This window comes from Lactuca virosa, chromosome 8 (assembly GCF_052849685.1).
Source record: "Lactuca virosa cultivar CGN04683 chromosome 8, Lactuca_virosa_CGN04683_v6, whole genome shotgun sequence".
NCBI classification, from domain to species: Eukaryota; Viridiplantae; Streptophyta; class Magnoliopsida; order Asterales; family Asteraceae; genus Lactuca; species Lactuca virosa.
The window spans coordinates 90,118,017-90,130,149 of NC_136433.1; the positions used below are offsets into that span (position 1 = coordinate 90,118,017).

The 12,133-nt window shown below is 29.8% G+C and overlaps 1 protein-coding gene across 1 annotated transcript; it reads right to left on the reverse strand.

Moving 5' to 3' along the window:
• Positions 1 to 1,812: 1,812 nt before the first annotated feature.
• On the reverse strand, positions 1,813 to 3,533 carry LOC145128488 (homeobox-leucine zipper protein HAT5-like). Its single transcript, XM_079063291.1, has 3 exons — positions 3,181 to 3,533; positions 2,436 to 2,782; positions 1,813 to 2,313 (listed from the first exon to the last, which is right to left on the reverse strand). The coding sequence occupies exons 1-3, from the start codon at positions 3,293 to 3,295 to the stop codon at positions 1,924 to 1,926; spliced, it is 852 nt and encodes a 283-aa protein (XP_078919417.1). The 5' UTR covers positions 3,296 to 3,533; the 3' UTR covers positions 1,813 to 1,923.
• Positions 3,534 to 12,133: the final 8,600 nt, after the last annotated feature.

The following is a 12,133-nucleotide window of genomic DNA, read 5'->3' on the forward strand; positions in this document are numbered from 1 at the left end:
TACTTTGCATTTAATGTTCCATTAAATGTATAGTTGGTTAAGTAATAATTAGGGGGTATTTTGGTAAAAATGTTATTTATTTTTAGAAGTGGACTATTATTTTGGGACAAACCAAAAAGGAAAGATGGACTATAATTTTGGGACGGAGGGAGTATATGTATTTAGAAATTGAATCTCATATGTGTTTGTAAAATTTACAAAGCGATAAACAAATTGTTGCACTTATGGTTAATTTCTGGAACATGAAAATCATTTTTGTTTGTTACATGTTATAGTCTTTGATTGTAATTTTTTAATTAGTATGGTGGCTTTTTTTTAGTGTCGATGTGAGTGTTAAGAAAGTATCAATTTTAGAGATTTTTTCCTCAATTAACTTTAAAAAAAAATTAACATATTAGTTTAAGTTTATCAACATATTATGACTTTTATGTTGGAGTGTTAAGAAAATGTCACTGAACTTTAAATTGATTTTTTCAATGTTATCAGTTAATTCAATTATTTTATGTCGGATTTTGAATTTATTTTTTATATAAATTTTCAAATATAACATCAAAAGTTTTAAATTTTTTAAATTTCAAATATTACATCAAAATATTAAAACTTCAAATATTAACTTTTTTAGTATATATAAATATTTGCACAAATTTTTAATAAATTACTTATATCCAAAATAAGTACGTAACAATAAAAAACCAACCGTCATTTATTAATTTTGTTTGAAGATAAACAATATTTATTTAAAAAAAATCTAATACAATTAAGGATCTCCATGTAGGTGTCGATGAATCGTTATGACAAAAAAAGCAACATAAGTCATAATTATACTGAAAAAACGAAAATTTAATTGTGTTTTTATCAATATTGTATATTTATATAAAAACAACAAAAAAAACATTTATTTTTAATTCAGAACAACACTTTCTTTTTTAACAAAAAAACAATTACATACTTCTATTTTTAATTAACTAAAAAGTGACATATCTGAATCACAAATAAACATTGAACGGAAACGATTGGTTGAAAATTAATTTATGTTCATTGAAATATAACATATTTCCGAATTGAAATACTTGCCGATACAAATTATTCGTCATTCGCCGCTTTGCGCGGGTAAACGACTAATGTATATATATATATATATATATATATATATATATATATATATATATATATATATATATATATATATATATATATATATATATATATATATATATATATATATATAATCTTTGCTTTTGTTTTCCTCAAATAAGATTGTGTCCCAAACATAGTTTTATATGTTGCTTTGAAGTATAACATAGAAACAATGTGTGGTTAAATTGAATTAAAATATCCACATGAAAACGAATATTTCAACATTTTCAATTGGCGGCATTAGGCCTAAGATGAATTTCTATTGCATAAATAAAACTTTATGAACTTACCCGTGACTCCTCAATATTTTCAATATTCCTTTGCCATCTTTTCAAACTTATGATGTCACACGCACATTCAATAGTATTTTTAAGTATTTGCTACAAGTTATTTCGATAATAGAAGATGACTTTAGTACGTTACTAGTTATTTATTTTTGACAAAACATTTAAAACCATGGAGGTAAATTTTCATAAGAATGTCAAATCCCATTGGTCATTATTCGAATGGACATATTATGCAATTTTGGCAATGCCCAAGAATTACCAATTACCATATATGATTCGATTTATGGGTTTATTGTCATATAAAAATCGATTCTTTTGTATGAACAAAGAACCCATATTAGTTATGACACTGGCTCACTATGAACCAATGTTCCTGGAAACAAAAAGATGTTAAAAGAGATATTTATTAACATCTAAGTATAATTTGCAACAAGACTCCTCACTACTAAGAAATGCAATACGAGTCTTGATATTAAATACCCTTTATCAAGATTGAAAATCAAGACCAAAGCCAAAAGCTTTGATCAACAATAGGGTATCCAAGACCACTCTCACTCATCTCAAAATAAGACTCATATTCAGATTTCTGAAACCGAAGAACATTTCCACTCACGTTATCATCTTCATCTTGTGAAAAATCAGATTGGTTTTCCAACAAATGACTTGAATCTTGATGTGGGCTATTGGAATCAACAATATCACTCTTGGCTGAAACCGAATTCGCATCTTCGTTTTTGCATATCACCACATTGGTCCCGTTTTGAGTTACAATCGGAAACTGATTTGGTTTCCCACCTTTTGATTCCATTTCCATTGCGGGAATCCCGCATTCCAATGCTTCTTGTTTTGCTTTCCCCCTTTCGACTAACTTTTCTTTCAGAAATTGAACCTGTTTTTTTTTGGCCAAAATACACAAAAATCCATTATATAAAAACAGTGTTCTGAAATTTAGCGAAAAAAGGTTTTCGACAAAACAAAGAAAAAGAAAAAACAGGGGAAGTAATCAAGTACCTCGATTTTTAACTTATTATTGTCTTTTTGTAAGCAATCGAAATCCAATTTGAGCTTATCGTAGTCTGATTTCAAGAAATCGTAGTCTTTTTCAAGCTGTTTCGTCTTGTACCTTGCTCGGCGATTTTGAAACCAGATCGCCACCTGTCTAGGCTGCAAATTCAGCTCTTTTGCTAGCTGAATTTTTCTTTCGGGTTCAAGCTTATTCTCGACCTCGAAACTTTTCTCGAGAAACTTCACTTGCTCCGCCATGAGCCGCCGTTTCTTCTCCGGTTGACCGTAGTAGTTTTCGTCTTGGGTTTCGCCGCCGATTACCGGAGCCATTGTGGTTGCTGTGTTGGTTTCTCCTGAAGGGATTTTAGAAGGCAGACTACATTAGTGGCGAAATATAAAAAGGGTCTATTTAAAAATCATGTAAAATTAATTAATTTATAATTTTTATATTAAAATATTTAAATCTGATTCACAGGCAAGCTAAACAACTTATACATGACATGGCAATGGCAACAATCAACAATGATCAACCCACATAACAAGAAGAAAACTTTTGTATACCCGTGAAATTTTTTTGTTAAAGTATGAAAGGACTCATCTTTCAAGAATTAAGTACAAAAAGGTTCAAATCAAGAAAAAGAAGTATTTTGAAGGTCAAGTTAGAAACTTTATTTCAAGAAATGAAATGGGAATTGCATCAAATTGATTAAAACAAGCAAATTTAGAAGAAAATTAGAGAATTAATTATTACCATGAAAAGAGGTGGAAGAGGAGGTGGAAATCCATAGAGAATCAAGAACTTGAGAAGAAGGATTCAAGAAAGAGGTGATGTTGTTAGAATCTTCAAACACCATTTCATCTTCCATAGCTTATGAACAAGAATTGGGTTAAATCTTTCACTTGTGTTTCTTGATGTGTAGAAGAAGAGGGTGGGGTGGAATTCAGTCGTTGAACAAGTGCTTGTGTCTAAAGAAGGTGGTGATGAGATTTTTAAGAGTCATGAAAAGGTTTTTTTAGTAAAGAGAGCCCACACTTACAAATCCCAATTCAATGGCAGGAAGAGAGAGGGGAAAACCATGCAAAGTTTTGATTGATGGAGAGAGAGTAGAAAAGAATCTTCTCTGAAAAGAAGCGCTTGATGGGGCTTATAAGCACAATCTTGGGCGTAGGGAGGGTGGGGGGGGGGAGGGGTGGGGTGGGGTGGGTAAGGGGTAGGGAAGAGCTTTTCTTCTTGGCATAATACTCTTTCACTTTTACCATTTTACCCCTCTTCTTTATTTTTTTATTCTTTTAGTCATCGTATGTTTGATAATCTCTCAAAAAGTCTGATTTTTTCATAACTTTAACCGAATGATAACATTCTAAACCCACGAAGCTTCATGTAACTAATGAATCCGTATTAGGTGTTTAGTGTTTATTCGGATTGGGAAATGATTAGCTACTCATATAAGAGGAACAAGACTAACACCTAACAACTGAAAGACCCCTCTCATTGTTGGACTTAAACATTGATACATTGTTTGTCCAAACCCCAAGATGCCAACGCTATAATTAGATAAATTTTTTGGGGTTATTGTAACATATTTGATTAAAATGAACTTCATTTTTATTGTGTTCTCAACAAATTTAGAAATATCAAAACAGAAAAGGAAAAGAAAAATCCATGTCTTTGAGTTTTTTTTAGGAAAAAACGAAAGGAAATGAGAGAAATGTAAGAAATATTATTTTTGTTCCTTTCTTTTAAATCTTTTATTTGGATTCTTGAGAGAGGGGTATATAAAATTTACATAATGTTGAAAATATCCCTCTTATTTTACCTTCTTTACTATTTGTAAATGTTTAAGTTAAAAGATAAAAGGGTAAAATCATTAATTATTTTCTCATATTCTTTCCCAACTTAGACATACAATAAAGAATTTTAACTTTTCTTTTATTTCCATTTCCTTGTTTAATCATATTTTTCTCTTAAAAAATATATAGAATATAGTTTTAAAGATATTTACTAAGTTCACATAAGAAGTAAACCAAATAATGAAATATGAGAATATCGTTTAAATTACATACAATTTTCTTTGAACGCCACTTGATCTTTAGTCTTTACAATATTAAACAAATGCATTAACATCAAACGATTTTCTTTTGTTTATGGACAAGAAACATATTAAGATTATTAAAACTGTCATTTTCTAACTAAATATCTAAAATTATTCGAATTATAAAATTAAAATATCATTTTAATTGTAAAGAGTAATTACTATTGGCATAGCAAGACACGTAGAACTATGATCTCTTCTCTTTTTCATTAAACCAAATCTTTGAAATAATATTTAAAAGTTAAAGAGCATTTGAATTATGGTAAAGAAAAATAAAAAGAAATTTATGGGAGAATTTTGTATTTTTTCTAAGGAAAAGGAATGGGTAGAAAGGTAAAATGGGAGGAAAAAGGAGAGATTGAAAAGGAAGAAAACAAAGCATGAGGTCAAATCAGTCTTTTTCAAAAAGTATGATGACTCATCACTCCTCCCACGTAACCCCTTGGATTCTTCATCTATACACATCAGTTTTTGTCTATTTTAAGCCATTTTACCGGCCGAGCCGCCGCGTTTTTCACGACACCGGCTTACACTTTAATTCGACTAGCCGCCGCTTCATTCGGCTTTCAAGCCGTTTCGTGTGTAGTAGTTAAATAAATTGTATTTTATCTGGTTAAAGCAATTAATTTTTTTTAATCAACGTATAGGTCAGTAAAAGTTAAACACTTATAAATAAATATTGCAAGATGAAAAAAAAAATTGTGGATATAGATCAATTCTATTATTTATAGATATAAACAAAATTTAGTTAAGTAATGTAACAAAAAAAATACTAATTGCAAAAAACAGATACAAAAAGATCAAGAACATGATTAGTCTGACCATAAAGTATAATACGGAAGCAATTTAGGATATAGAAAATAATGTGAATAATCCTCGTTCCAAAAATCTGATTTTTACTTTTTTGCACCTTTTTGCGAAACAATACCATTCTTATACAAAATGACATTATCGTTTCATTAAAAACGCATTTTGTATTGAAATACTTTTATAAATTTATATTTTATGAAATTAATGGTTATATTGTATTTTTTTTATTATCAAATATTCATTATGTAAGCTCATCACTCTCATCGTGGGTATTTTGTGATGCCTACAATTTAAAAAAGAATATAAAGATAGAATATCATAGTTTCCGTTTTTTAAATCACTTATCAATAAAGAAGAATTCAATGACAAAAAAGTTGTTAACACTTTTAGACTATGATCTAGATATATAGCATCTAATTAGCCACACCTATCAAACAAGGCAACTACGATATTTGCTAGACCCTAGATTAAAAAAAACAATTCAATTCCTCGTTAACTAAGGCTAACCGGAGTGGGAAGGAAAAGGACGCGTGAGAGCTAAGGTGGACAGCCAAGTCACGCGTGAACACCACCCTGGTGTCCGATGACTTGGCTGTGGAGTGATCATGAAGACGGACGAAGACATCCAATGGTAAGGAAGTAGGCTTTCAACGGTCCAATGGGAATGAAGTTGATCATTTTCTTTTAATCCATTCAAAACCAAAAACAAAAAAAAAATTAATTTTCAAAGGGCTAATGGTAACCATTTACAAAATCTAGTGATTTGGTAGTGAGTTTGTAATGGAGTTGACGTGACGTTAAGCTGACAACATTTTTTGAATGGGTTGAGTGTGACCACTCCCTATAGCCTAAAGAGATCATGTCAATTAAATAGGTTGATGATCTTAATCCAATCCAATTTGTTAATTTAAATGAGTTTGAAATTTCAAATTCAACCCAACCTTAGATAAATGAGTTACTATCGCGTTGACATGTTTATGTATTTCATACTCGACAATTTATGGTTGAGCAGCTAAAGAGTGATTCAAGAGCGGGATTTGAAGTGTGTGGTGTTATCGGTACCAAGATTAGAGATGATAATTAAGGTTGTGCGTTGTGAAACATAAATAATAATATTAAATAATAATTAAAATGTTAAATAATAGTATATAAATATATATTAAGTTTAAATGAGTTGACGGATTAAAAATGTATTGATAATTTTTATCCAATTTAATCTATTTAATTAAATATGTTAAAAGAATCGACCCGTTTAAATTAAATGAGTGAAAATATCAATCAAACCCACTAATTTTGGATTAGGTTCAAGTTAGGTTTACTGATTTGATCGCTTTTGTCAGATCTACTCTTAACTATAAACATTCAATTGATACATCAATTTATGATGTCTTAAAATCTTATACTTACATCTTTTTTTTAACAGTTTCAGAAAGACACATTAAAGATAGTGTTGGAGATGGCTCAAATATACATTATGCCATTACATATTTTATGAAATGTAGTTTCTAAAAATAATGAAACACATTAATTTGTTTTGCCAATTTTATTAAGATAAAGTCATTACAACTAGTCTGATCATCAACTATGATACACGATATAAGTTAACCATCAAAATCTTTAATTATCTAATCAAATTTAAATAACATTGTTATTTAGCATAAACCAATGTAAACCACATTGCTAAATGTTGTGTATACATAAAATAGTAATTTTTAAAAATATAATTAATCCAAATACGTTGTTACGTATATATTTAACTTAAAACTTAGCACAACGATTACAATTTTAAATAGGCAGTATTATTCCTTAGATAAAAAAATAGATTTCTTAAATTAATCTTATTTTTTTTATATAAAATACAAGTCGATAAATCATTAGAAATTACTAATAGATGAATTAAATTTTTAAGGATATGGTAAAGAAAAGGTCGATAGAAATGGCATCAATCCGATCTCCAAATAGGCAATTTTGCTTAGAGCCTTAGATGAAGAAGATGGAGTGTGAAAGTAACATTACTCAAAAGTTGGGTACTTATTCAGAGTTTTGCAGGAAGAGGGGTTGAGAGGTTACTTGTTGAAACTGCAAGTACCAAACTGCAACATTAATAAATTCTGTGAAAGCTCGTAAACCAATGCAAAATGTGTGCTTTTGCAGGGACTTTTTCTGCCTCGTGATTTGTGCAAAATCTTGTTCCACCAATGATCAGGTTCATTTAATAAGACAAAGGTCATTTTCGTAAATTCATTCTTTCGTGTTCAATTTTGTTGGGTATAGGAAGGGATCATTACAAAACCTCGTTTTTTGATTTTAGGAATAAAGATTGGGTATACTTCAAAATTTGTTGCTTCAAATGAATATATCATTCTCATTTTTGTTTTTTTGTTGGATATAAAAGCATGTCAAAGTGGTCCTTATTGAAGGTAAGAGGTCTAATTATTTGAGTTCTTTTATTGTAATTATGTGATATTAATTTACTATTTTTAGTTATAATTAAATTTTGATCATGTTACATTTTATGTAATGGATTAGTATACATTGAACTTATTATGAGGTTGGTCCTCAAAGAGGAAACATGTATTAAACCGAATTTAGCGTACAAGTTGTATTTATTGTTAAAAGGTAACATAAAAGAAATAATGTTAAAAAAAATGTACTTTGAAATTTATTATGATATTTAGATACTATTAGAATTCATCTACAACTTAACATATAACTTAACATATGCTTATGTGACCCTAAGATCGCATAGACTATGATATATATTTTTAAATCCCCTAATCTAATAAATAAGTACTTTTATGCCATGTGTCATTCTCTTAGCTTCTCCCAATCGATTTTTCCCGCTCCTTTCATGTAACTGCATTTTCGAAATTGCCCCTGCTTCGTTTGACTTGTATCCTTCATCCTTATTCATTCCTAAAAATTAGGAAACAAATTAGGGATTGGATTGCAACGATTATTAATTTGGATTCCATTTCAAACTTTTCAATTTACAAAAATCTCTCTCTGTTAACAAAACCCTACGCCGATCACCTTCACGACCACCATCTCTCCTCCTTCATCCTTCTTTCAGTTATTTTTCTTATTTTACCAAGATCGGAACCAATTTCATGGAAATCCGCTATTTCCACCTCCTCAATCTGTTTGTGCAGGATTTCTCATATTTACTTGAACTTTCATTGTCCAAGTATTCATTCTTTATCTTTTTTTATTCTTCTTGGTTATTGAAATCGATTGCTTAAAGCTGGTTTTATAGGTTTGAAATTTCTGGAACCATAATACCCTATTTGTTCTCACGTGTGTAAAACTAATCGTATTTGGAACATTACGCAAGAGTCGATATTTGTAGCCTGTAGTTTTGTTGTTATTCATTTTTGCTATTACAAGACACATAATCCAAGGATGGATGATGACATCGAGTCTATGAAAAGTAGGAAGAAAAACCCTTTTTACAATTTATATCGCTCTTGCATATGGTTGTCAAGATCTTTCAAGATTGGCTGTTGAGGTTAAGTGGAAAGGGTCAAATAAGTCGAACAATCCACTTACTTTTAAGCGGAGAATTGTGAGGAGGAATCTTACAAAGAAAGGATATTTGAAGGATGATGGAGTTGACGAATGGAACGAAAAATTTGTTGTTGTTTGCAATTGCTTGGGTTTCAAAGATGGTTGTTTTCATCAGTGGGAAGTTGAATTCATGGTGTTTGATGTAAGTCCTCATCCAATTAACATAATCATATATTTTGTCAGGTTTTATTTTATATTATTCTTTCTAAATGATAATACTCTTGGGTTTTTGTTTTATTCCAAGAATTTATCCAATTTTTTCCATCCTGGACTAAATTTACAAGCTTTGATTGAGTTGAGATTTTCATCAATCAAGGGTAATTGAAATCCAATAAACTTATCTTTCTTTGGAAGAATCTTGGATAAATTCATGAATTCTTCATTTAACTTTTGTTTAGTTTTGACTTTATATGAAAATCAGAGTGGTTTTCCTCTAGGTCTACTCACGTAGTATGATTTTGAAGATTTTTTTTAACTTTTTTGGGGAAGATTTTTATAGATGTCAATTTCTGTCATAAATATAATTTACAAAATTTACAAAAAATTAAAATATAGAAGATAATAAAGGCCTTGAGTTCTATTATCTAATATTACAGGCATTATATGATCACTTGATGATCAACTATCAATCTCTATTAATCATGATAGATATTGATATGCATTTTACTCTTAGTGGTTCTTTTTGGTTAAAGAAGAAAAAGTTATACTTTGAGCTTTCCGATATTGAACGTATGCCAATAAAAGGGAAATAAGGTAGCATTTTTAGTATTTTACCAATTGTAGGCTATAGTTGGCATTTAATTATTCATATCCATCTTTTATCGTGCCCTGCCCTTCATACAGAGCCACATGAACAAGGATGACAAAGAACATATCTTTAGATTAAATCAAGTAGAGGAGCACAAGGGTATAATCGGAATTATGTTGGTTAGTAAGTGTGTATTCTTTGTTTCATCTAATTATGTCCCATAATTATCTATGGAACGACTTTCACCTTATCTCCCCCTGGTGTTGTGATGGTGATGGAAAGCTGGTTGTAGGACATTCCATTGATGAAGGTAATGGAAAAGGAATATGAATACAAGCATAGATGTTCGCTGATAGCCAATCTTAATATTAACAATTATCGTGTTCTGGCTTTTTTCCAATTTAACTTCTTGCTAAAATGAATCTAAATACATATATTGCTTATACTTTCATGTAGCTATAGATATGAGTTATTTCGGCTTCTCTTCAACTGTAGGAAATGTATATTAGGAATAAAAAAGATATCAATTTTTGTTGGCTGCTATATTAAAATAAAAAAATGCATTTTATTTCGACAAGGAAGAACACAATGTGATTGGCTAGGAAGTTTATATAAGTCACATGACGTATAAAATAAAAAGATATGAAAACCTGGTGGGTTTTTGGAAGACTATATTGTAAGTATGTGATAAGTGTATCATATGAACTATGTCCTTCTATGTTGTGATTTTTGCAAACTTTTGATTTTTTACAATAAATGCTTTTTTTCATGTTTATCTTCGTTAAAACATAGAATTTTTTTGGTTTCTCATTGCTATTATTGGGTAAAGGTTTTAATTTAGAGTACTATTTTAGAAAGTAATGAAAGTAGGCTGCTATAATGGACGGAACAATTAAAGTACATTACTATTTATTGCCTTTAACGTACCCTTTGGTAAGAACCTTCTGGTCACACCGATTTTATATTTGAATGTAATATGTGTTTTTTGTTCCAATACAAATAAGTTAAGTGGTTGTATTTGGGAACTTGATAGTGCACCATTTTGTCATGCTTGATATTCACATGTTGAAATCTAGGTAGAGACTACAAGAGTATATATATAAACACAAGTTTAAAGTTCAAGTTGTTGACTATATTGTGATAGTTAACAAATTTGCTACTTTTTTCTGCAATCATTTCATTAAAAAGCTCAACGGTTATTAGGCTCTTGACTTTGTCTTTCTTTTGGACATTTTCTAGAAGCGGAGGAAAAGAGCTCGATGATTAAGGAACTAAAATGATTGGACAGAATGTTGCTTATATAAAAATGATCAAACTATGAGATAGACAAATTGATCTAGCATTAATAGGGTTTAAATCGGCACAAACCTCAAACTAAGAAATTCAATTAAAAAGTTATCTGTATGCAGAATTTTAGTTTCATTCATCTTTTTTGATGTTGAAACTCATATTCATATTGTATCTTTGATAAACAGTGACCATTTATGTAAAATTCATTAAACAGATACTATTTGTTATAAGACAGGGACCATTTTCGTAAATTTCAGTAAATAGAGACCATTTTTTGTAATTGTTATAAAACAGAGACCATTTTTTGTGAATGATAAACTTAAAAAACATTTAAATTCTCATCATTTATTAATGAAAGTACCTACTGATACCCACATATCCAAAACCATTAGACAAGTTTCATATTTCTAAATTATATTTCTTTGTTTTAAGTTTATTTTCCAATTTACATTGTTATTTATTGCATTTAACCCATGATTGGTATAAATGCAAGAAATAACAATGTACTTTTGTTTGTGTACAACATGCACAGTTTGGTTCTGGTCACTGTTGTTTCTTAAATTAATTTTGATAAGGTGGTTCCTTTTTGCTAATGTGGATTTGACATTAGAGAAGGGTAAAGACATAAAAAAGAGTTTTGGAGAACTTTTGATTCACTTTGTACCCACGATTGTTGGAGGACAATGCTTTGATAGGAAAAACAATTGTGATTTGAAGCAGGACCGGGAGAATCAAAGCAGGTCTGGGAAATAGAAGTTGTATATTAGCCAAATGGTGAGATAGTGAGGTCAAGAACTTGGAGCACGGTGCTATCATTTTTCTCTAAAATCTAGGTAACAAAGTCAATGCTCACCCCTAAATATATATAGACCAAAATTTGGGGTTTTATATTTTATCTTTTTGTCGTCGGTGTTAATTATATGATCATTCTATTTCTTATTCCTTTGCTATCTATTTTCAATAAAATTATAATGGATTACTTGGTGTGTGAATGTTGTTTTTTTAGGATAGCACACACACCGTGGTATTATTTGATGTACTTCTATCCTTGAAGTTTTAAAATAGCCTTAAAATGAATGTGTTCTCCTTATACAAGGCTATAGACAATTTATTGATGTTGGGGTTGTTTTTGTATATCATGGTTATGGAGAAAATCTTTTATCTTTGCATTGGAAAGCGCACAAACGATCATACAT